Genomic DNA, 25,088 nt, shown 5'->3' with positions numbered 1-25,088 from the left:
CAACTGGAAAAATACTTTTCCAGCTTTTAGCCATCTCAGGGTGGGGGCGGCCATTTTGTCACTTCTGTCGACTGAAAAGTACATCACAGTTGCTCTGGGCTCAGATAACGACCAACCATGGCTCCGCTTCAGAAAACTGGTGAGCTGTGATTGGTCAGTACCTGAGGCCTGAACAACTGTGATGTCATTTTCAGTCGACAGCAGTGACAAAATGGCCGCCTCCTGAGATAGCTAAAAACGGGTGGATTTTTCCATATTTCTTAAACGCAATATTAATCAGAATGCCTTGTTTCAACAAGTGGGCCTGCATAAAACATATTCTTGAAAAAATATGTTTGGGTTGACTTCAGAAAATTGAAAAATGTGAAAAGGGAAGAGTTTAAAGTGAAAAATGGTAAACTCAGTAGGAAATGTAAAATGGAGAATTAAAAATTTTGAAAAGATGGGAGATGAGAGAATAATCTAAATGGTGAAAAAAAACAACTACCTTTGTACTTGTGCTGTAGTCCATGTAGACCATGTCGTACTTTCCTGCCACCTTCTCAAAGCTTGCCTTATGCTCCCACTCATTTTTGGTCTTATCCAAAAACCTGAAGCGAAAAAAAAACAATGACAATTAAAAAATTAAAATGTAATTGCATGTAGTGATCACTGATACCAATCGGCCGTCATCTCACTTCTTTGTGAAGATATCTTTGGCCTTCAGCAGATCTCCACCACAGGACGTCAGGCTGGACTGACCCTTTTTTCCCACTGAAGGACACCAAAGAGTCAGTTTAATTAAAAAAAAAAACCCACTGGGTTCCCCATAAGGCACTCACCTCTGCCCCACCTCATCCACACACTGAACACCTTAGCTGCATCATCCTCAAGCAGCTGGATCAGGTAATATTTGTTGTTGTTGAACTGAAGGTTGGTCTGCAGAAACAAAAAAAAAAACAAACAAAATAAAAGCCTCATTTTTTTGCGCAGCTTCTCACCCACAAATAAAACACCAAATAAAATGTACTTGGTTCAGCATCACGTCGTAAACGTCCGCTCCTTCGCTGTAAACGTGAGCCTGCCCCAAAGACACAATGAAACTAAGCAGTTTGCTCACACTAACCCCGACCCAAACACTTCTCAGCGAAAAACGTAGGCACTTCTGTTCAAGATGGGAGCGGTACCTTCCCAAGCTTGGCGTTGCATTCCGTGTCCACCGGAGCTTTTCCCTTCATGACCACTGTCTTCACAACTTCTAGAATGAGAATGAAACAAAACAACACACCTTGGATTTGGGTATGCGTGTGCCAGGTGTGAGTAGCAATGTGACAAGATTTCCCAAAAATGGCAGTCTGTCAAAATGATGGTTGGAATGGCCACTTCTACCCGAGTACAACGCATCAAGAATTTTGAAAATCGGATGATGGCTTCCAGAGAAATTGAGTTTTTTTGATCTGGAGAAAATTGTCTTTTTGGGGAATGTTTTTCTATGACATCTTGTACTCAGGGGAACCACCTCCTCTGATTGCCTGACAAGTGCCTGTTAAAAAATATCCACCAATTGCTCGTGCAGGAAAAAAGACATCATCAGGTCTAAATTGATGTTTCAAACGCTGACACTTACTTAAAAACTTGATTTAACAAGCGCAAATTACAAGATTACACTGGTGAACAGCAAATTTTAATCAGAGATGTCTTTGTGTCCCTAAATATATTTTTGGCAGATTTAAAAAAAGCATACCCTTTTTTTTTCAAGCACATCAGGGTTTTTTAGATATTTTCATTTTTTGTTTAAAAGTTTGACCGATAAAAGCTTGCGCAATATGGGTTTTTACCATGTGTTAATAGCAATGACGTTTCAGAAAAAAAATACACCTGTTAATGAACCTAACCCTAATAAATTATATGAAAACTTGATGTGCTAGAGAAAAAAAACAAGGACAGATTCGGAATCAGCACAAAAAAACATCTACCACTCTCTAATTAATCTCTTAAATTTACATTAAAAACTCTTGTAAATTTGTTGATTTATTATTGGTGAGAGGAGTAGTGTGGGCAGGAGAATAGACTGCAGAAGCTCTCATTCCATGTTCAGAAAACTCCACACGGGTGGCGGCCAATTGTCGCAAGCATCCTGGGTTTATCCGTGCATGTCAGCAGTGAAGATTCAAACGCATCTTTGATTTTATATGTACACACTAGGTGTCAGGATCAAAGTCGCTGTTGCTTTGCCAAGCAGATGTGAGAATCAAACGTGGCTTATTTCACCATGCACATCATGGTTAAAAAATTAGTTGAACCTTTTTAGAGTGCCTATGCGTAAGGAAGGCACTTGGTGTTATAATCAATCTTGTGGAGCACTAAATGGGTAGCATGTTGTCCTCGAAGCCCCTGGCAACTCAAATCCCAATTCTTGAATTACCAGGGAACATTCTCATTGGTGCGCTTGGCAGTTGCTCAAAACTGTTTCTGAATGAGTAATGTCAGGGCTACGATAGAACGAACCAGTGGTATTGGGATTCTGGCCAACTCTATGTTTGTGCTCTGGCCAACTGAGTTCATCTGGTTGTGAAGAATGCCTCTGGGATCCGTTCTGCCCAGCGGATGATGTCCAGGTGACAGGCGTGGCATGGAGATTTATCAGGAGGTTGCAGGGAAGTGTGTGAAGGCTACCTGTGTTCTCCACAACTTCTTGCGGAAAGCAAGTTGGACGTCTGCGGTGAGGGGAAGCGTCCAGGTTGTAGGGATGGAAACACTCCCAAGTCTTGGAAAACTTGAGGCCTTCACATCCTTCCTTCTCGGGTGAAGGAAGTGCCCCATGGGCATCGGCATGTAATGCGCAAGCAAACCCAAATAGGATCTTTTAAGAGTCACCTGCACATACTTTTGAGAAAGCTTCCTGCAATTTTACTTGATCAGCACCAACATCATTCGAACCTGTTTGTGCATGTAACATATCACAGGGAACATTTTCTGCTTTTATTTTTAATGAGGTACGGCTTCCAATATATATATTTTTTTTTCATTGAGGAAGGGCTGCAAATTATTTTTCAAATCAATTCATAAATTTGGATTATTAAACACTTCCCTACCTTTATTAAAAAAAATGGAGGTTTTCAAAAGTAAACGCAAATCTCTCATTTTGATTCAACATGAAGATAGTCTGCTTTTGTGGAGAAGTCTGAGAGTATCGACTGTTGAGAGGCTGGCATTTCGAGGATTTGGACAATAACTGTCTCTAAACAACAGATCGATTGTCAAAATAGCTAAATAATTTGTTAATCAATTAGTGGTCATTGATTATTTGTTGCAACTCCATTGGGAGGTAATAAAACTGTTCACTTAGCAGAGCTAACCTGTAAAATGTATGGACGGCTAATAGCAGATAACCAAACATGCAACTGCACTGAAATAAGCCTGACAGTGAACTGAACTTTTGATATGACTAAAAATATCCATCATGACATAATGAAGGCACTTAAGGTTGTTTATGTAAACCCCGTAGAATTCCGCGATTACTGATGTTAGCAGAGGTATTATGGCTGATAATTGTCTGACAAATCTCTTGAAAGCCTAACAAAACTAATTGGTGCGGCAAAACAGACAACTTGTGTGCTCGACCCGCTTCCTGGCAAACTCATCAAATAATTGTTTACGACCCTAGGACCCTCCGTCTTAAATATCATTAATTTATCACTCACCTCGGGCACTGAACCAGAAGCTTTTAAGACAGCTGTTGTTCAACCTATACCAAACCTTGATCCAGAGTACCTCAGTAATTATAGGCCGGTTTCAAATCTCCCATTTATTGCGAAAATTCTTGAAAAAGTCTGCGTAACAGCTTAATGACTATATGGCGGCTAATAATCGATTTGAAACTCTTCAGTCAGGATTTAAAGGCGACCAACTCAACTGACAGGGCCCTTGCTAAAGAGACTAATGATCTTCTCCTAGCTATGGACTCCGAAACCTCATCAATACTCATACTCGATCTTAGCGCTGCTTTTGACACTGTCGATCATAACATACAATTAGAGTGCCTTGAAGGCTTCAAGATACCAACACACGCTTCAGGCTCAGTACTTTCTTGGTTTAATTCTTACCTCACTGTGTAATTCATGGCAATGTGACTTCTGAGTTGTGTAATGTTACATGTGGAGTCCCGCAGGGATCCGTACTTAGACCCCTATTGTTTAGCATCTCCATACTTCCGCTTGGTGATATTATATGTCAATATAACATTAGTTTTCACTGTTATGCTGATGATACCCATTTATATATGCCGCTAGACATAACAAACCCAGGTAATTGCTGTAATCTCGAGACGTGCCTTGCTGAGATTAAACAGATAAAAATGAGATGTTGATTATTGGCCCTGCTCGTGACTTGATTTGTGTATGTATTAATTGTATTTGTCTAAAAAAGTGTAGAAAGAAAAACAACAAAGTAAAATACAGTGGGTTTATTGTATAAGTTTACATTTTTAATCAAAAGAATAATAATAAATAATAAATAAGACAAACCTATGTGACGGACTGGTCCCCGGGGGTGGGGGCGTCTAAATTCTAATACAATGCCCAGCTCTGAAAATATTCATTACTAATAAAGCCTTTTTCCTTCCCTGCAAAGTTTGTCACCCGGACATTTCTTCCAGTTTTTCCAAATTGACCATTACAGTGCTGGCTTCGTAAACCAATTTATGGATTTCAAATTTGACACGTTCCTTGTGCTGGGGTTGCACTTGTTGCAGGGAAGGAACCAAGCTTTTCAGAAACATCTCATCCTCTGAGGCTTGGGGGGGTGGACCCGAGTAGGCATGCTGTTTCAAAAAATGTGATAGTAGCTCCAGAATTTCATTTTCCTTCTCATCCCCTGCTGCGCTCCAATTAACTCTCCTCTTTGCTGTGGGAAATGGAAACGGCATATTTTGTAAAGTTTTATATTCATTAACATATTCAAACCAGAGCACAGACACACAAAAAATGGATGCAAAAAACAAATTGAATGGAATACAGTTCTGGTCATGGTAAAAAGCATGCGGTTAGTGCATTAAGTACGTACGTCTATACTAGAGAATACTCATCGCATTAAAAAAATAATAATAATCAAATCCAAATATACTAATGTACATACCCAATGATGGTCTTTGGGGAGCAGCTGCACTTTGAGGCTCTTGTTCATCCTCATCTGAAAGATCCAGTTGATCTGTAAACAGAAAAGAATTAACGGAGAGTGTTTGTGCGGGTGTGTTAGAGGGAGCGGGACAGACAGAGGGCCTCATTCACTATGAATGTGCAGAAATGTACGGACTTTGTACATAAGTTTAGCGTGAACGCAAAATCACAGTCGGATTCATGACACGTGCGCATCGGCCCATTTTCTTCACACCATGCTTATGATGATGAGTCAGAATCCAATCTAAGCGACAAAACACGCCTGCATAACCCAGGAATGGATTCATGCGATCGGTTCGATGGGTTCGATGGTGATCAAAACGTGCTCGGGCAGTCCGCTCTTGATGGACAGCTACTAACAGACAGCATGATTTAAATCTAAATTACTAGCGTTAAAATTACTAATGGTATTAGTGTTTAAATAAATGACTGTGATTTCAATACTTTATGTATATTGGGTAAAAGACGTATGTTAACTTACATATTTTCAAAAGCTGATCGTTTGCACTTACGCATAATTTGCTTGCCGAATACGCACGAATTGAAGTACGAAGATAGTGATGAATCACACATTTGTGTGTCAAAATGTGCGTACGCAAATTTGGCTCACAAATTTGGGCGTATGCAGTGTTAGTGAATGAGGCCCAGAGCGAGTGAACAACCTTCTGTGTTAATCTCGGGTTGACCCGATGACTCTGGATTGTCTTCTTGCGCCTTTCGTGCCCCTCTGGGCTCTGCGCTTCCATCTTCCTTGCCCCATCGCCCCATGTTCGAACTCGTCCCTGTCAGGGTTGACCCCGTCTCAGAGTACTTCCTCCTCTTCAGTGTCGCTACTGCTGAGCCGCTCTTTGTCTCTTCCGTCATCTTTTTCTCCCTTAAATGCATGTTCCTGAGGCCCTTGCGCTTTATTAGGGTTTTCTCCTCTGGTACAAAACAAAACAAGACATATGAACATCGCTAGACAATTAAATAAAAAGAAAAAAAAAGTCAAACAATCTGTGTTGGTATCAACAGTGGTTGTGCTAAAATTTGGGCTAACTTAATTGCTACCTTTAGGGCTGCCAAGATTAGTCAACTAGTTGCAATTATGTCGTCCATCAAAATTGACACGACTCATTGGACACAATAGGGTGTGGAATGAGCTCTTGCTTTATTGCTCTTAACAGAGGAAAACATTCAATCAGCCATCGGTACAGCACCATGTGTTTTTTTTCTCTCTTTTTCAAAGTCCTGTCTTCCACAACAAAGGGGTATTCTTGCACGTGGTTCACAACTGTTCTTTCAAACAAAAAGCTCTACACTGCACTCTGCTGTAGTGTACAATATCACCTCCTATAATACACTAACTGTGAATGTCATGTAAACAATATTGTACAAAAGAAAATATACTATTCCATATTTCTTGGCAATAAAGTATGTTCTGTGTCGCCCCACTAGTCTAAAAATATCATTCTGATTAATATCGCATTTGTGGAATTTGAATTAAGCAGCAAAATCCCGTTCTCATCCATCTCAAGGTGGGGGTAGGGCGGGGGCATTTTGCCACTTGCTATCAACTGATAATGATATCACAGCTGCTCTGGGCTCAGGTGACCACCAATCACGGCGCAAGCTCTTGCGGACTATGCAGATTTTGCTTTCTTCCTGTACCTTGAGTTCGTTCCTGGAGTGGTAGGCTTTGCACGGCTTTAACATGTTACGATGAAGGATTCTGACTCCCTGTGACACATACAGGTTTTACCTCATAGCCGTCTTTCCCCTTTTGAGAGCTCACAATGTGTACTTGATTCTCCCAACAGAAGCGCAACATTGTCCTCCATATTCTGAGATATTTTTCACAAGGACCCGTCGCCTGGGGAAAGCACTGACTTTTGTCTTATTTTTCGGTCATCGTATGTTTTTCCTCTTGCTGTCCTCTTTTCAATCGATTTGGATACGCTTCTTCCATTTCCTGTGGCCATTCTTGCGCATACTCTTGATGTGTGTTACATCCTTCCTCCTCATTTATTCTGAAGATCAGGTCAATTGGCAAACGAGGGTTTCTACCTACCAAACAGCAAAAAGAATGGAGAATATCCTGTTGCCTCACTAGTTGTACAGTTATAGGCAGAGCTAGGCATACGGCCTATGTGACGGACCGGTTCGCCTATCCGCCTATGACGGACGTCCATTTTGTAAGCGGTAAACGAATGACGGGAAACTTAAAAAAATTGTCGAACTAAGCATAACTAAGCAATGTTCCCTCTAAACTGCGCACGTGCGCAATTGCGCACTGCTCCCACCCTCTCAGCGCACATGGTGGCGCTGTCGCTCACCACACACATTACATTTCTACAATGTTGTTATCCTTTAAGATGCAATTGAAAAAATAAATAGTGATTTAGTTGATTATCAAAATAATCGTTTATGGCAGCCCGAGTTAGCTTGTTTCATTGTCAAGTACAACCGACTACTGTAAACAAATAACAAATATAAATATACTTACCAGATGCGGCAACTTCTTCGCTCGTCATTCTCCAGGTCAGCTCTTTTTTTTCCATAAGGTCCCGGTATTGGTAGGAGGAGTGATCAAAAAGATCCGAACGCTCACAAATAGCGACAATTATTTTTATCCTCCATTTGCTCTGCCCAACAACTCCAGGAAGCTGTGTGCGATGCGGTACACTGAAAAAAAAATGCTGTGCATCATTTACTCAATTTTAATTCTTCAAGTGGTTGCACAAAATATACTCATCTGAATCTACATACATTTTCTAAGTAAACTATACATCTATTTAAAATATATATCTGGCTCCAGATTAATTTATTTTGTGCAACCACCTGACAAAATATAATTGAGGAAATTCAACCATCATTTTTTTCAGTGTACATTCTTGATGTCAACTGGCTGCCGTGACGCAGCGGCACCCCAATTTGTGGCTCGCGTTGACATTTTCCAACTCCGGCGAATCGGCAAAAAAGTGAATTTTCGCAAGTTCGTCCAACTCATGTCACATCTTTCACATCGCCCGGCACGAATTGGCGCATATTCACGCAGTCGCATTGCCTTTATAAGTAATGACTTTGCATTCAGTTTGTGTGTTTAGTGCCTCGGGGTGTCAATTGCTTTTGTGCAGCAAGAGTATGAATGCGCTTGTTACCTGTTTGTTCTAGTACCGTGTAAAAAAATGATTGAAAGTGCCCCATGACTGTGTCTATCGATGCAAACACGCCCAGTGTGCGAATCCAACGCACCTTCACCTGGTGTTTCTTCCTTGAGTCTCTTGTCCGTGCTGCTGGCCTGGCTCGTGCTCTTGCCTCGTTTCCTCTTGCCTTTAGTCGGCTGCTCGTCGCTCTCCTCCGCTTCCTGTTTAACCTCCGCCGAACCCCCGTTGGGAGCACTGGCGTCTCCCCCGGTGTCATCAGTACCTGCTGGAAACATCGCACAAGAATCAAAGTGAGTATTTTAAGCCTCACATACTGTTCATTTACCATTTATACATACAGTAGTATGTGCGCTACTTTTTAGTACAGTGGTACCTCTAGTTACGAAATTAATTGGTTCTGGAAGAAATTTCTGAAGTAGAACATTTTGTAAGTAGGGACGTGTTTTTCATGTAAATGCCCTAATCCGTTTCAAGCCCCCCAATATTCAGACATCAATGTTTTATAAAGCATAAAAATGCATCAAAACATGTAGCAAATACATGTTACAATTAGATTATTGCACAATAAATGAGAGTTGTGCATAATGTAAAAAACACAGAATAGAGTAAAGGATAAAAATGATGGTCGTTTACCTTTTAATTGCTGTCCTCATCGCTTTTTGCCCTCTTTGGTTCATGTTCTCTCTCAGAAATGTTTTTTGCCTGGCGTTTTGTGAAGAACTGATTTAATAACGTGGCGACTGTCGATACATTACGGTCATATTCTTTGGCGAGATCAACCAAACGCATCCCTTTTTCATACTTTTCTATTATGTCTTGCTTTAGTTGTATGGACAAAAAAAACAACAACGATTTTCTCCTTTTTTTCATTTCCTCGTTTCCAATTCACGTAAAACTATCGGAACACCTCATGGCCCGATGGGCGAATGACGAGGACGCTGCATAGATATATATATGTATCTACCTGTCTATCTACACACATAGACTCATATGGTAGAGGTCCCTCTTAGCCAATGGGATGCCAGGAAGATGCTAGGTAATAGCCAATGGCAGAGCAGCTATGAGTATGTTGCGTTCAGGAAACTCTGGAGCTGCGAGTAGCAGCCCATACTTTTACCTTTCGTATCCTGAAATAAATGGTCGTTCAGACAATGGATGGATGGATGTCAAACACACCCTCACCTGCTTTTAGCGTCTGTGAGCGGATCTTCCTCTTGAACTTCGTGACAGAGTTGACTTGGACCATCTTCTTCAGGTCCACCTGGTAGACCAACCCTGAACCCAAAGTCAGGGTTACACAGCTTTGCCCTGAGGTCACGGCCGAGTCCAGCAGGGCACAGTCGGGTGGAGAGTACGCCTCCCACTGGCCTTCGTCGCCCTGCCATTGCCACACTACTGACACGTCAAATGACACATTTGTTAGCCACATAAGGAACCATATTGGTGTCTTAATGACATATCCAGGCAAGGAATCATTGTACACGGATATATTGTGTATGACATAACCATACAAAGATTTAATTAAAACCAATGAGTTGGATTTTAAGTATGGTCATGGCTTAGCCAGGAAAGGACCCATTTATAGTCTTTTCATGGCATAGCCAGGAAAGGAACCATTTCAGGCACCTTAATGATTTAGCCCTATATGGAATCATTTTAGGTTCCAACTGGCAAATAGTAAATACTTTTGGTGCTTTCATGACATAACTAGACAAGCAACTATTTTAGGTACCTTCGTGGTTTAGTCATTCAAGAAACCAATTTAGGCTCCTTTCTGATTTAGATTGGCAAGGAACATTTTAGAACCTGACTTATGGTGCTTTGATGACATATTCGAGTAGGGAAACATTTTAGGTACCTTCATGGCACAGAGCTGGACAAGCAACTTTAGTACTTTCAGTACTACGCAAACAATTACCGCTACCTTGATGAAATAGCTAGGCGCACCATACTGTGAATATTACGTCAATACAAACGTCATAATTATAATAAACGTCATTAAGAGGATGTACACTCAACCCCAATTCCTGCCATTTGGATTGTGTGGACAATAAACACGTTGAACACAACACTAATAGCTCCGCCAACATAATCAGTCATGAAATAAAACAACGGCAGATATTGATATGAAATATTACATTAACATGTTAACAGAAATCAAGCGTCGAACATGTACTACAGCGTACAAGTGCTTTCACTCCCAGCCCCGACGGGCCAGCAAGCGAGCGGTCACCTTTCTCAGATCGGCTTTCTTCATTTTCAGGCACAGTTTTGCTTCTGGAACTCCTTGTTGACCGTCTCATTGCGGTTAATAATACTGATTATTATTATTAATAACAATATTAGCTCCGCAGCGCCGCACCGTAAACAAAACCCGTTGAATAAAAAAGTGGGCGGGAAACTTTGCACTTCCTCGTCAGTCAGCCGGCATGGTTCAACGCATGCGCACTCGTCATATTTCTTTACGTATTCGGATTGATAGCAAACATAATAAAAACATACATAATTAATTCTTTTTTCAATAAAGTAAAACACCACAAATGATGGCGTCCACTTAACGCCAGGAACCAAAATGTGATGAGCAAAAGTTCCGCCTCTTTCGTCACACGGAGTTATTTTGCCAGCGGATAAAGGAAATGTGCGCTCACGTAATGTGGCTGACAGTATCACTCTTTTTCAATTTTAATTAATAACTAACAAGTTCGAGAAATACTGAAACATGGCGACACGGAGTTACGTTTATTGTGTCTTTTGCCAGCGGGCGACCGTTTTGAGGAGGATAGCTGCTAGCAGGGTGAGGTCATTTTGCGGGGCGGGGGTGTCATTGGACGCAGCATCGTTACATGCAAAGTTTGGCTACTTTCAAATTTAGTCGTGTAGTGTACTTGATTCCTTAAAATTATTTTAATTGTTATGGTGTCATAAGTGTTGGTTTACGTTTCCTGACGTGTTTGCCTCAAGTATGTACATTTGCCCTCAAATGTGACGATCGATGGATTTACCACATAGCATTGTGGGTACACCGGGCAGAAACGTTGTTTTGAATCTTGTCAAGCGCACCATTGCATGAATGCTGATTCTAACTCACCAGTGTCGCCACTTAACGGTTGACTTTTTGATGTTTACATTTTGTTCCCAGAGCTTGAGTGTTATCGCCAACCCTCAGTCCAAAACTGATTTCCTCAAAGGAGAGCCACACAAACGACACCCAGGGGTAACCCACCTCAAGACCCTGCGCTTGCCCGATGAACTCTTGATGGCCGCCCGCTCTATCATCCAAAGTAAGTGTGACAGAACTGGGCATTCCAACCCACGGACGGAACAGTTTGTCTGTCCGCGAGGATGAGAAGTTTTTTAAAATGGACGGACTAAGCATGGACGGAAGTGGGTTGTCCCTCTATTTGTCCCTAACTGGGTCACGTATCGACTGAATGAATGAAGGAACCATTTTAGGTACCTTCATGATTTATGAGCCACGCTTAGAACCATCTTATTACGTGACTGAATTAACTTCATGATTTAGCTGGACAAGGAACCATTTTTGCTATTGATTTGGATACGAAAAGGAGCCAAACTTGGCGGTTTAATTACTTTGCTAGGCAAGGAACAATTCTAGGTACTTTAAAATCTAGAAACTGGCATCTTTTATAATTTATGATGTTATTATGTGAAATAATTTCTTAGGGTCTCAGGTAACACAGCTTCCCGACCGCGCTCGCAAGCTAACCAACTTCCTGTGGAGTAGGAAGCGAGCTGCGGAGGATTCGGCAGTGAGGAAGAAGGCTGTGAGTCTGGAGAAGGAACTGTGGAAGAAGGCTGTGGACAAAGGAGCAGGTGGGTAACCATATATGATAATAATATTCACAAATATATGCATATTATTGATGTTTGTGTCTTCTTTTCACCTTGTAGATTTAGACGAGCAAGCGGTGGCCGACCGCATCAAGAGGAGCGTGTTGTCAGAGCTCCGGCGGACATTTTATCACTGGACTCCGTTAAAGTACTTGACCGCATCACCATAAAATTCCTGTGCTGATCTAAAACATTTTTGTAATGTCTGTATTTTAAGTTATATAATTGAGCACATTTGTTGCTTTTTTAAAAAAAAAATTTTTAAGGTATGACGAGGAGCTTGGCGTTGTCTACATGGTGGCCAAGCTGGCGGGAGGCTACGCCGCCGTGAGGAGGGCTCTCAACGAGGTCCATTAAAAATTGCTGTCGCGAGAAATCATAATTAATATTGAAAATTTTTTGTTTTTATCGCTTTTAGATAAAGAAGCGTGATCCCACATTTGCTCCTCGGTCCCTCCTGGATTTTGGGTCTGGGCTGGGAACGGTGGCCTGGTAAGTGTACTTAAAGGTGTTTTTACATGTAGTCCATACTGGATCCAGTTCGGTAGCGGATCAGAAAAATTTGTTTTGCTGAAATTGTGCAGTGTGAACACAAAGTGGTCCAGGTTTACGTTTCTATAAGGTAAAGTGAAACTAGACCACTGGGTGTTCACATTGCACAAGCATGCCTAACCTCAAACGCTCCTTCGAAGCGTAGTTTTTAAATGGACTTCTTAAAGTGGATTTCACAGCAAAGAAAGACAAACGTAACTAAGTTATTTTTGTATTTGCATTGTGAGTTCATTAGAAACTGGATTCAGTTCTCTTTGTTATTCCTTCCGTTCTACTGGGTTGTCTTCAGTCATTTCAATGGAAACACACTGGATGTGTTCACATTGTGCATTCATTTGTAAATGGATCCAACTCTTTTTTTTTTTTATCCAAATCTATCATTTAATTTCCCAGGGCGTCCCATACTTGCTGGTCTGCCACTTTGAATGAGCTGGTGTGTGTGGACAGCTCCGGGCCCATGAACATTTTGGCAGAACGACTTCTTAAAGGTACAAGCTCGCTCAGTCCGCAAAATAAAATAATAATTAAAGCTGTCATTAGATTAGGTTCAACTGATTGCGTTTTTTTTCTGTGGTTGTGTAGGAGACGGCGAACATGCTGACGCTCACATCAAACATGTTTACTTCAGGCAATTCCTCCCCGTATCTCCCAAGGTGAGATCCAGTACAACTGGACATAGAGCCGTACCTTCATGACTTAGTTGGACAAGGAATGCATTCATTATTAAAATGGAAAGGGAACCATTTTTGGTACCTTAATAATGTAGCGGGCGGCACGGTGGGTCGACTGGTTAGCACGTCCGCCTCACAGTTCAGAGGTCGTGGTTTCGAGCCCGGCCCCGGCCTTCTTGTGTGGAGTTTGCATGTTCTTCCCATGCCTGCGTAGGTTTTCTCCGGGTACTCCGGTTTCCTCCCACATTCCAGAAACATGCATGTAAGGTTAATGGATCACTCTAAATTGCCCATGGGTGTGATTGTGAGTGCGCATGTTTGTCTCCGTGTGCCCTGCGATTGGCTGGCAACCAATTCAGGGTATCCCCCGCCAACTGCCCAAAGACAGCTGGGAAAGGCTCTAGCACTCCCCGCGACCCTTGTGAGGATAAGCGGTGTAGTTAATGGATGGATGATAATGTAGCCAAGTAGGAAACCATTTTGGTTACTTTCATGACGTAGCAGGGCAGGAAGTCATTTTGGTACCTTGATTTCATAAGCAAGCGGGGAACCATTTTGGTAACTTTCACAATGCAGCCAAGCAATAGAATCAAATTGTTAGCTTTCATGACACAGCCGGATAGGAAACCATTTTGCCAACCTTCTGCTAACCTTTGGTGACTTCATAACATATTAAGGGAATCATTGTGCTTTTGTAAATTACAGTAGCTGGATAAGGAACCAAATTTGCTTTGTGAACGACATTGCCAAGCGGCGAACCATTTTGGTAACTTTCATGATGTAGCCTAGTATTTAACAACTTTTGATCCCTTCCTGACTTAGCTGGAAAAGGAAACATTTTTGCTGAACGTAGTCGAACGAAGACCACTTCTGTTCTCTCAGGTGCAGTTTGACTTGGTGGCATCTGCCTTCACGCTGTCAGAAATTCCCACAACCAAGGAGCGGGAAGAGGCGGTGGTCACATTGTGGAGGAAGACCGCCTCCTACTTGGTAGGTAGCACAGAGTAGAATTTAATAGAATAATGAATGGAATCCTGCAGACTGTTTTCGTTTCAGTTATTGGTGGAAAATGGAACCAAAGAAGGCCATCAGATACTAATGGCGGCCCGAGACACTCTACTTCAGAACAAAGAAAAAAACGTCCACGACCCCAGACCAGCTACGGTGTTTGCTCCGGTATTTATTTTGAACATTTATATTTATTGACGTCATGCTACATTGTGATACATCTTTTTTTTTTCTAAAGTGTCCTCATGAAGCCATGTGTCCCAAACTTGCGCTGCCATCCGTCATACCTTGCAACTTCCAGCAGTTGTACATGCCTCTATACGGGGTAGGTATTGTAATGTTTATTTATATCCCATGCTAAGGCAGGTGGCATTAAACTAACTTACAACACACTCATTATTACATTTAAACGGGAAGTGAACCCAAACATATTTTTTCCAGAATATGTTCCATGCAGGCCCACTAGTCTAAACACGGCATTCTGGTTAATATTGCGTTTGTAGAATATGAAAAATCCACTCGTCTTTAGCTAGCTCAGGGGGCGGCCATTTTGTCACTTCTGTCAACTGAAGATGACATCGAAGTCATCTTCAGTCGACAAAATGGCCACCCTTTGAGATGGCTAAAAGTGTGTGCATTTTGCTGCTAAATTTATATTCCCCAAACGCATTATTAATCAGAATGCCGTATTTCAACTAGTGGGCCTGCGTAGAATATATTCCGGGAAAAAATATGTTTGGGATGACTTGCCCTTTAATGTTTGTTTTAGCACAATAGTCAGACGGAAAGATTCAGCTACCTGATTATGACCCGAGAGCGGCGCCATCCCCTAGAAGCAGACACGGTGGTGGACTGGTCCCGGCTGATAGCACCCCCACAGGCCAGGACGAGGCACGTGCACTGCCGTTTGTGTCACCCCAACGGACGCCTGGAGCATGTGGTGTTGACCGCCCGCAAACACGGACGGTGAGCTAGACCCCAGCTAATGAGGTTGAGTGCTAAATTAGTAGTCTTGTGCAAATTTCCTTAGCATGAGTCATTACTAGAACAGCATATTACATAAATTACACAAAGTTGGTGTTGCTACTCTATTGTTAGAATTTAGGTCATGTTAAGTTAGCAGTTGAATGCTAGCTTGCTTAGCATAGGTTGTAAATTAGCTGTTCAATGCTAACTTCTTAAGGATGAGTTAGGGGCTGCATATTACTGAACAAGTGTAAGAAATAAGGTCATACTAATTTACTTAAAAGTTTTTATTCTGGCTTCATTAACATTAGTAGTGTGCAAATAAACATTCAGAGCCTTTCCTGAATAAGCTATTTTAATATTTTTTTTCCATTTAGAGACGTGTACCGCTGTGCCCGGAGTAGTGAATGGGGTGACCGACTTCCTCTTGTTCAGCAGGATGACAACGGCAACCAAAATGAAGATGACAGGGAACCAGCGGCATGATAATCTGCTAATAAAATGTAGCTACAGTTTGCTAATTAAATTAGCAGTGACTTATTTCTACATCACATAATTAACTCCTAACTCACGTCAAGGAAGTTAGCTGCCCCTACAGCCTATCCTAAGGAAGTTAGCACTAAACCAGGTTTAGCAAAACTAACCGCTAAATTAAAACCCATGTTAAGGACATTTCCATTCCTTATTTGTTAGTCAAGGTAGAAAAAAAATTGGGGGGGAAGGGGAGGATATGATGCTCCTGACAAGTCGACAACTCATACCATGTACTGTTAAATCGGCTAACTTACAACTCATGCTAAGAAAGTTAGCATTACTTTTCTTTCCAGTAGAGGAATGACCCTAATATTTTGGGTAATACAATGCCCCCAATAATCCATGTTAAGAAAGTGATCATTGAATTGCTAACTTGGCATTAAAAGCAGGAAAGACCCCCAACCCTTTGGTAATATTCTGCCCCCAAACAACTCATGCTCATTAAACTTCTAATTATGACTAATGCTAAGAAATTTTGCATTAAACTTCCCACTGACCACCCATGCTATGGAAGTTAGTTGACGTAAAAGGCTGTTTTTGCATGAGTAAAGCTAATCACCATGTTTCTTACAGTAGAGGAGCAACTCCATTTTTTATTGGGGGGAGGTGGGGGGTAATACATTGCATCATATTAATTGACTATGAGGTTTTTCTTGTAACGTAGACTAAGTTTTTGTTAACTGGCGACAATTTCTTTGAGGGCCGACGTCAAGTCCGGGTACTTGTACTGGAACCCAGTCTCCAAAGTCCTTTTGGGTACCACCTTCTGGCCCTGAGCCAGTACTACTGCTCTCTCCGAGCCCAGCAGGGTGTTGAGCACGAAGGCAGGCACAGGGAAGATGGTGGGGCGACTCAGCAGCCGACCCAGCTCTTTGGTGAACTCATAGTTGGTGTTGAGGGTGGGCGCCACCCCATTGAGGACCTGCCGGGAGGAGGACGACGCACCAGAGGGGGTCTCCGAGGAGAGTGGCGCATCGGAGGGCAAGGGCGGCTCCAGGGATAGGGCGATAATACCAGCCAGGTCCGACACATGGATCCACGGGAAGGGCTGCCGACCGGAGCCCAGGGTGCCGCCCAGGCCCAGCCAGAAGGGAAGCAGCATCTGCTTCATGGCACCGCCGTCACGGCCCAAAACTGCCCCTGGTGGAGGGAGGACCGAATAACAGGGTATGTCAAAAAAGCGTATCAGAATTCATGATTAAAAAAACTATCATGATTGTTCTAAATGTTTTTTGACACTATCATACTAAATGAAATTGGCTTTCTTATCAGTGAAAGCAAAATATTACACTGCAGTGTATTGATGTTGTCTAGATGAAAAAATGTACTATATTTTTGAGGATATATTATCAATAAAATATTACAGTGCATTCAAGTTTACATTAGATTTTTTTTTTTTTACAGTAATTTAGAAGATTGGTTATTGATCGATGTTTTTACTGAAACATTTAATTTAAAATATTTTTAGGACGTACATTTCTAAGTATAGAAATATAATAAAATGTGAATTAGTAAATATACTCAATTAAAAAAATATATTTTAAGAATGATGGCAAAATATAGTATTTCACTTTTTTTCCCAAACATTTAGGATTTATGATCTGACAAACTATCACCATGATTATTGCACACAATTGTTTCCCTGCAATCAAAAATATAGAACTGTTAATGATATATTAATGAGGAATAGAACATATTTTCCCACATAAAAATATAACTTTTTGTGTAATTACTTTGGGAAATTACATATTTAAAACAGAACCGAAAATACACCAGCCAACACCACAACTTAATAGAATATAATTAATATATTTAATAAGTGAAACTCACCAAACTCAGGCTTCATACTCATTTAAAGGTCAATGTAATGTTTCACCTTGTAGGCATATGTATGAAATAACATCCATAAATATGTATAACTATGTATAATTTCTCACATACCAGGTCTGACTACCACTTGCTTGGTGGTCTTTGTCATACTTTCTGGCAGCAATGCAGCGGCTTCCCACTCTTTAACCAGCCTGGAGAGGAAATCGAATGGCGTCCACTGGCTGTCCTCAGTGTACTCGGCTGTCAGGCTGGGTTTGTAGCACGCTGCGGTCACATAACAATAGCTAGTTACTAGCATTTCAATACAAAACAGTGGCTACTCTCGCTAGCATCTAGCATCAAACAATACGATTAATCACTAACCTACACCAGACACTAGGACCCATGAGTGTGGCGGACTCGAGGATGCTGTGATGGCGTCAGCCAGAGCTTTTGTGCTGTCGACGCGACTGGAAAACAAATCCTTCTTGTAGCTTTCATTCCACCTGAAACAAAAAGAGAATTGTCACTTGTTTCAAATCCGGATTATCCAGAGTCATTTTATGTGGCATGTACATGGCACGCACGTGTACTGTGGAGTTTTTTTTTTGTTTTTTTACTTTGTGGATTATTTCAAGTTCTATTACTTTCTATTGTGCAAAGTATGAGTAATTGAGAGAGCGAGATCAAAATCAATGCAAAAATTGTTAATGTGCCATTGACTTGACTTTTTGACCTTTTTTTACTTTTTGGAATATTTCTAGATGTTCACTTTATTTGTAATGGCGGCAATTAATGTGAACAACTGGCAAGAGAAATTGCGTTAATCGTAAGAAAAAGTTTGCCTGTGCATATTCCATTGTGTTTTTTCCCCCCTCTGTAGATTACTTCTAGTTTTTCTGCCTTTTCCCTCTCTGTGGATTATTCCTACTTGTTCTGGATTTTTTTTTTTTTTTACTTCATGGATTACTTTTAGACATTGTAATTATTTCAATTATGCAAGATGGCTGTTACCATGTAGAGATGGTCAGAGAAGTGATCATATTGATCATGACACAGACATTAGACGAATGTGTAGAAGATCTTTATTTCTACTGTGCAAAGTGACAGTTATAATGACAAATTGTCGAGAGGAGCAATCATTTGAATTGACACACATGTACTTGTGTACGCAGCGGACATCTTTTTGTCTCACTTCATTTCCAGCCATTCTGTTTATTTCTATTGTGTAATTGTTACCCATCTCTCATTTTAGGTACAATAGATGTCTGCATTCTACAAGTGTAATGTTGATGCTCACCATCGCAGTGGGTTCATCAGATTCTCCCCTGCCAAGTTGACAGCGGCCTCACATGGTGGGAGGCCGGATGACTCCAACTCACCCTGGCAGGAAAGAAGAAAGAAGAAAGAGCCAAATTATGATGCACTCAAATACAGAAGAAATGTGATACATGTCACATCTAGATCATCGTACCCATGTTATCCTCCCGGGGCCGGGATGGCGGGAGATCACTGTGACTTCGTGGCCTTTGTCCCGGAGTAGGCGAGTCAACTCACGACCCACAAAGCCAGAACCACCCCCTGCATGGAAGTCAGGTAAGTAGGTAGGTGAGTTAGTTGGATGGATGGATAATTACTAACTAATTAACTAAATATTAGGACGTGCGGAAGGTATGATGTCAGACTGTCTGTGAATGCACCACTAATAGGAAACATGAGCTGGGGTTAGACCAGGGGTGGGCAATTCCAGTCCTCAAGTGTCCTGTATGTTTTCCCGTCTCTCCCTGCTGCAACACACCTGATTCAAATGATCATATAATCATCAGCAAGGTCTGCAGACCTGAATAACGATTCTGATCATTTGAATCAGGTGAATTGCAGCAGAGTGACATATATGGATACCAGTCCTCGAGTAACGGAATTGCCCACTGGGTTAGACCGTCGTCGGACAGGTTAGTTTTTTTTTGTTTGTCATGAAAAGTGTAATTTCAGACTGTCCCTGAAGGCAATGCCAGCAAACGATTGTCAAAACAGCACATGCGTAAAACACATTCTTACAAAACGAGCCATTATAGAGAGATGAACTTTGGCAAAAGACTAACTACCCTAATAAAGCTTTAGTAGTGTTTATTAGAATCTGTATGGTTTGAATATCAGGATAGGCTTTAAAAAATTGCTGAAAGTACAGTATAAGAATGCTAACGACTAGCAAGTACCATGGTGTCACATTGACCTTTTCTTCGTCGAAAACAAATATGAAAGGTTTTTAAAGCTTACATACCTATAATGACTCTCATAATAAATCAAATGCAGTCGTCGAGTGTTACTATTTAATGACCAAACGTGGCGTCAGACGTAAAAATTAGTGCAACTCAGAGGACGTCTCCTCAGCTGCTTTTCCCTTTCGGACCTACCGAAATGCCGTAGTCGATGTAGTGACGTCAATTTGTAGTCCAAGAAGCGCGAAAGTTATGTAAATAGTTCCCTCCTACACAGACTGAACTTTCCCGTTAAATCTCGCATCATTAAATCTTGCACAGAAAATACACACAAATACAAGTTGTTGCGACACTTGTGACCTTGAACGACACCTTTTCGAGACAAGACAAGGCACCTGTGACCGAAGTGACCCAACTTTTGGTAAGCTTTTTGTTTTTGTTTTCTAAAATCAGTGCACTTGCACTATGTAAATATTTTCGTGCACTCAGCTGGTGCAACACTATTTGTCGTAATCAAATTGACAGAAACGACAACTGCTTGCACTTAATAGTTGCACAGATTGTCATCTTTGCCCCTTTAATCTTTACCCCGGAACAGCAACTCCATTTTGGCTCAGCGCCTCATTTCAGTTAAAACACGGTCAAAGGTGAAATTGTAACATTTTGTTACAGACGAATTCGGCCAAACACTACGGCGACTCATCTGAAGTGATAATCGAGCCGTCTGTTTATAAGAGTAAACGTTTAAAATGTTACATTTTTTAAATGTGTACGGTGTCAGGCTGTCATCTTTTTGTTTTGTTTTGTTTTATTTTGTTTTGTTTTTTAAATATAACGCTCTGTCTTTTTAACCCTTAAAGACCAGTAAGGAGCAGTGGCATGCTAAGGGTTGGGGGCGGAGGGTTTCTGTCCAGGGCGTCCACCTATGGAAGGGTGGAATCCATAGCCCCACACCCCACCAGCCGTCGACGAATACCATTTAAGTGGCATTAGAACATATTTCCTTGTGAAAGAATCAGCCCCATGTGTGTCAACCGGTCATATAGAATAAAGTGACTTTTGAATATCTGTCCATTGTTGTGACTGATGTGCAACTTTGACGTTGTACGTATATTGTAGGAAAACGTCTTAATTTTTTATAGCTGACCACTGTCGTGACTGCTTCCTCTCTTTCTCCCCTTTAAGTTGAGCATGTTGCCTCAAGTGCGCCTTCGTCTTCTCCCGAGTGCCCGCTGCCTTTTTGACGAGCCCGTCCACGTGAAGGTGGCCGGTCTGGGGTCTGGGCAGGTGGTCACCCTGAGGGCCCGGACCACCGACGATCGGGGTGTGGTCTTTCGCTCGGCGGCCATCTACCGGGCGGACAGCGGCGGGGAGCTGGACCTCCTCCGGGACCCCGCCCTGTGCGGCACCTACGAGGGGGTGGAGCCCATGGGTCTACTGTGGTCCATGCGTTCCACCGTCCCTTTCAAATATTTCCATTGGGATAAGGCGCAGAATCCCCACGTGGTCAGGTTTTCCGTGCACGACGGCGTGGACGTGGAGGAGGAGGAGCGTGGAGGTACCCTGGCGGAGGCCACCAACGAGAGGGTCCTGATGCAGGAGGGTCTCGCAAGGGAGGTCATCAACGTCGGGAAGCGTAACGGAGTGTTATTCACACCACCAGGTAAGAACCAGCTGTTATTTCAAACCCTACCCTGTGCTTTAAAACCTGTTTAGAGTTAGTTTGCAACCCTAGCACAAGTTTCCAATCGTTATTTGAAGGACTAAATTGAAAACCTAACCTTAATTTGAAACCATAACCTCTGGCTTGAAACTGTAATTTTCAAACTTCACCGTAACTTAACCTTTGCTCGAAACAATAACCAGTAGCTCGGAACATGTTGACAGTGCAAAGTGATGCGCCACCTGACATTTTAACAGTATGTTTAATGTGTTACATTCATACGGTCCGTTAAAAAATAAACGCGCATGCCAGCATGTTTATGGACGGGGATGCGCACATGTGGATGTGTACCGATGTGAACCATGAAATGTAGCAACCCCATGCGCATCTGCGGCCTGTATGTAAATCCAAAGTGGTCTCCGACTCTATGTACAAACAATGTGGAAATTATGGAAGCGTGGAAAATTGTGCCACTTTAAACCACAATGTCTGATACAATGGAGGGAGCATGAAACATGTAAACTTGCACGAATGCGACCAGATTAAATTCTTAATTACACACGCTGAAAAGGCCATATTGGTCCATTTTGACCATTTTGGTCGCAGTCTCAACACTGAAAGCCTAATTTGAAACCCTTATCTTGGCTTCCAGACTCATTCGAAACTTGAACCCATTCTTGAAACCCTACTTTGAAAAGAGTGAACTTGAAAACCTAATTTTAAACCTTCAACCTTGACTTGAGACTCTGACAAATGCTGACACTTTGATGCGACTACTTTAGGTGAAGGTCCATTTCCAGGCGTGCTGGATTTGTCCCCTTTTGCGTCGGAGAAGCGAGGCAGCCTGTTGGCCAATAAAGGCTTTGTTGTCCTGAGCATGCCCGTCTTCTACGACAAGCCCGCCGCCGTCAAGTATCTGGAGCTGGACCACTTCCAGGAGGGTCTGTGCTTCTTACAGCAGCATCCTAAGGTGACCACACTGTGAACGCTGACATCATCGGCAATCAGGAGACCTACGCCTTGTCCGATTCCCGATTTGAAATCCTAACCCACTCATGATACCCTAACCCCATCTACCCTAATTCTAAACCCTAAACTTGGTGTGAAAGTATTGTTAAAGAGTCAAATCTTCTTCCTCTTATTCATGCCTTTTATTGATTTAGGCGTTAACATGAAGCTATTTTCTTCATGTAATTAATCTGCTGATTAATCAGTTATCGGAATTTTATTCTGCCAAATACTGGAATCTTCCTAAAAAAACATATTGGTTGGGCCCTCGTATTAGATGTTACATGCTTAATTGTTGTTTGTGTTTTCAGGTGGGCAGTGACGGGCTGGGCGTGGTCGGGCGTTGCAAAGCGGGCGACATCGCCCTCTCCTTGGCGTCCTTCGTGCCGGGCGTGCGTGCGGTGGTCTGGATCAACGCTTGCAGCGCCAACATCGGAGCGCCTCTGCACTACCGGGGTGAAAAGGTCCTCTCCTCCGTGACCTTGGACATGTCCAAGATCATACCCACCGCCGACGGCGCTAACATCATCAAATACGGCGTCGGCGACCCCGACAGCAAAGAGAACCGGACCAGCAGGGTCCCCGTGGAGAAATCCACTGCTGACTTCCTCCTTCTGGCTTCCGAGGACGGCCTCAACTTTGACTGCCTGACCTATATGGAGAGCATGGCGGCGCGACTCAGGTAATTGTTTATTATTATTATTCTATCCAAAGAAAGCATAGTATTTCCTTTCACTGCTATGCAGAGGACAGTCAGATCTATGTCCAGCTAAGCAAAACATGTTGCTTTCTCCTTAAAGTGGAAGTCAACCCTAATATATTTTTTTCAAGAATATGTTCCCAGCAGGCCCACTAGTTGAAACACGGCATTCTGATTAATTTTGCGTTTCAAAATTAACGGCTGACCTGTTTACTGAATCTGAGCCGTGATTGGTCTTTGTGAGCAGTTGTGATGTCATTTTCAGTCGACAGAAGACAAAATGGCCGCCCCCAGAGACTGCTAAAAACGAGTGCATTTTTGCTGCTTAATTTATATTCCACAAATGCAAAATTAATCAGAATACCATGTTTCAACTAGTGGGCCTGCTGGGAACATATTCTTGAAAAAACAAATGTTTGGGTTGATTTCCTTTTTTAGGCCACTTTCGTCCTGTCTGGAGGAAATCAAAGCCTGACGGCACTAAACTTTTTGAACTTCAATGAAAAGAAAACAGAAGTTATGATGTTTGGTCCCAGTGGCCCTTGTACATCCGATCCTGTTGACTTGGGCCCCCTGGTGTCGTGTCTAAAGCCAACAGTCTTGAATTTGGGTTTTAAATTGGACAGTGATTTTAAATTGGAACGACTTAAAACACATTTTTATTGTTTGGCTTTCAAGTCAGCATGAGATTCGGTGTTGTTTATTGTGTTTTATGTTAGTTCTACTTAATTCTCCTAAGAGTCTGACTTTTTTCCTTGGCAAAAAAAACAATTAAAATGTTTCTTTTTGTTGGAGTCAGGCAGGCTGGGAAGGCGAACGTTGAGACTGTGTGCTACCCGCGAGCCGGGCACCACCTGGAGCCGCCTTACGGGCCCCACTGCTACTCGGGTGTGCACGGGTTCCTGCGCGTACCTGTCTTGTGGGGTGGCGAGCCCCGAGCCCATGCCCGTGCCGAGGTGCTCGCCTGGAAGAAGGTGGAGGACTTCTTCAGGAGCCGACTGAGCTGCGGACAAGCCAATACCAAAGCCAAATTATGAACTGAAGGATGCTAAATCATCTGCCTCATGTTGAAGTATAATGCGTATTTAATTTTCTGATGTGCAATAGCAGTTTCTTGATGCAACTCTCATATTTTATTGTATTAGTAGGAATTTGTAAAATCGTTTTAAAATTAAACAGTAGTAGTAATTACAAATGACAAACTTCATGAAACACAATTTTCAACTAATGACACTTAATTCTGGTAAATGTAATTTTTTTTTTCAAAGATTAGACTAGTTTTAATCCAGATTGTCATGTCTCTTTATGCTTGTACGGGTGCTGATGAATCACTGTGGTCAAAGCTATAAGAACCAAAAAAGGGGTGGGGGGGGTGCAGTAAGAAGATGATGGTTGGATGTGATGCAAACAAGCTCAACTTCTATCTATTGAAACCCTGGGTTTTAGTTTGTAACCAGCAGATCTTAAAAAAAATCTAATTTAAACATTTGTAATTACATATACTTTAACAACTTTATTCTCGTAAAATAAAACTAAACAACACTTTATTTCTGGAAAAAAAAAGTTAATTCATAAAATAAGATGATTTGTTCTCATAAAACTCCAACTTTGTTCCTCAAAATATACAGCTTCCTTCTCTTAATGTTACAGTTCTATTATTACCCTTGTCTTTTTTTTTTTTTTTTTTTTTTTATAAATCTGACATTATTATGGAAAGATTGCCATTTTTGGTAAAAAAAATATACTGTGTTTTAAAATCTATTTTCATAGAAAATAATGCATAAATAAAAATATATAATTTGAA

General features: G+C 41.8%; 4 protein-coding genes across 14 annotated transcripts in view; 2 read left to right on the top strand and 2 right to left on the bottom strand.

Annotated features, from left to right (window-relative positions):
* Positions 1-11,667, bottom strand: part of parp2 (poly (ADP-ribose) polymerase 2) — a 16,256-nt gene extending 4,589 nt beyond the window's left edge. Inside the window, exons 1-8 of one of the 7 annotated variants that reach the window (XM_086042516.1) lie at positions 11,526-11,667; positions 9,485-9,694; positions 8,391-8,567; positions 1,167-1,237; positions 1,010-1,060; positions 822-918; positions 678-753; positions 488-590 (exon numbers count right to left, since the gene is read on the bottom strand). In XM_086042516.1, the coding sequence (XP_085898642.1) occupies positions 488-590; positions 678-753; positions 822-918; positions 1,010-1,060; positions 1,167-1,237; positions 8,391-8,567; positions 9,485-9,548 (639 nt within the window). In that variant the 5' untranslated portion in view covers positions 9,549-9,694; positions 11,526-11,667. Of the gene's footprint in view, positions 1-487; positions 591-677; positions 754-821; positions 919-1,009; positions 1,061-1,166; positions 1,238-8,390; positions 8,568-9,484; positions 9,698-10,535; positions 11,052-11,525 lie in introns of those variants that run through there. The other 6 variants (XM_086042518.1, XM_086042517.1, XM_086042514.1 and 3 more) reach the window with 6 other exon arrangements.
* On the top strand, positions 10,776-15,877 carry mettl17 (methyltransferase like 17). Of its 3 annotated transcripts, none has more exons than XM_086042520.1 (13): positions 10,776-11,096; positions 11,442-11,583; positions 11,987-12,136; positions 12,215-12,302; positions 12,421-12,502; positions 12,573-12,646; positions 13,100-13,194; positions 13,289-13,359; positions 14,260-14,367; positions 14,434-14,553; positions 14,624-14,710; positions 15,155-15,351; positions 15,729-15,877. In XM_086042520.1, the coding sequence occupies exons 1-13, from the start codon at positions 11,022-11,024 to the stop codon at positions 15,835-15,837; spliced, it is 1,398 nt and encodes a 465-aa protein (XP_085898646.1). In that variant the 5' UTR covers positions 10,776-11,021; the 3' UTR covers positions 15,838-15,877. The 3 variants fall into 3 exon arrangements, 2 of the variants coding, with proteins under 2 accessions (XP_085898646.1, XP_085898647.1); XR_015088303.1 differs by having other exon boundaries at positions 10,777-11,096; positions 15,219-15,351; XM_086042521.1 differs by lacking the exon at positions 10,776-11,096 and adding an exon at positions 11,134-11,315.
* On the bottom strand, positions 15,123-20,138 carry sdr39u1 (short chain dehydrogenase/reductase family 39U, member 1). Its single transcript, XM_086042528.1, has 6 exons — positions 19,976-20,138; positions 19,169-19,275; positions 18,995-19,077; positions 18,079-18,200; positions 17,827-17,979; positions 15,123-17,025 (listed from the first exon to the last, which is right to left on the bottom strand). Exons 1-6 carry the CDS (start codon positions 19,989-19,991, stop codon positions 16,562-16,564), a joined length of 945 nt encoding a protein of 314 aa, XP_085898654.1. The 5' UTR covers positions 19,992-20,138; the 3' UTR covers positions 15,123-16,561.
* Positions 16,016-25,088, top strand: LOC147140934 (acyl-coenzyme A thioesterase 3-like). 3 transcript variants are annotated; one of them, XM_086042525.1, is made up of 5 exons: positions 16,016-19,290; positions 21,099-21,576; positions 22,359-22,546; positions 22,896-23,266; positions 24,084-25,088. In XM_086042525.1, the coding sequence occupies exons 2-5, from the start codon at positions 21,105-21,107 to the stop codon at positions 24,319-24,321; spliced, it is 1,269 nt and encodes a 422-aa protein (XP_085898651.1). In that variant the 5' UTR covers positions 16,016-19,290; positions 21,099-21,104; the 3' UTR covers positions 24,322-25,088. The 3 variants fall into 3 exon arrangements, with proteins under 3 accessions (XP_085898651.1, XP_085898650.1, XP_085898649.1); XM_086042524.1 differs by lacking the exon at positions 16,016-19,290 and adding an exon at positions 19,314-20,334; XM_086042523.1 differs by lacking the exon at positions 16,016-19,290 and adding an exon at positions 20,350-21,017.

Source organism: Filicampus tigris, chromosome 10, assembly GCF_054856515.1.
Source record: "Filicampus tigris isolate MCC_2025a chromosome 10, RoL_Ftig_1.0, whole genome shotgun sequence".
Taxonomy (NCBI): Eukaryota; Metazoa; Chordata; class Actinopteri; order Syngnathiformes; family Syngnathidae; genus Filicampus; species Filicampus tigris.
This window is presented reverse-complemented; position numbering and strand designations above follow the sequence as displayed.

Coding starts and splice junctions, on each gene's coding strand:
- LOC147140934 (XM_086042523.1), top strand. Junction 21,577..22,358: donor AGTGTTATTCACACCACCAG/GTAAGAACCAGC, acceptor CGACTACTTTAG/GTGAAGGTCCATTTCCAGGC. Junction 23,267..24,083: donor AGCATGGCGGCGCGACTCAG/GTAATTGTTTAT, acceptor TGTTGGAGTCAG/GCAGGCTGGGAAGGCGAACG.
- mettl17 (XM_086042520.1), top strand. CDS start 11,022: ATGGCGACACGGAGTTACGTTTATTGTGTCTTTTGCCAGCGGGCGACC. Junction 11,097..11,441: donor GGAGGATAGCTGCTAGCAGG/GTGAGGTCATTT, acceptor TTTTGTTCCCAG/AGCTTGAGTGTTATCGCCAA. Junction 12,503..12,572: donor TGAGGAGGGCTCTCAACGAG/GTCCATTAAAAA, acceptor TATCGCTTTTAG/ATAAAGAAGCGTGATCCCAC.
- sdr39u1 (XM_086042528.1), bottom strand. Junction 19,078..19,168: donor GCCCCGGGAGGATAACATGG/GTACGATGATCT, acceptor CTTTCCTGCCAG/GGTGAGTTGGAGTCATCCGG. Junction 17,026..17,826: donor GCAAGTGGTAGTCAGACCTG/GTATGTGAGAAA, acceptor TCCCTCCACCAG/GGGCAGTTTTGGGCCGTGAC.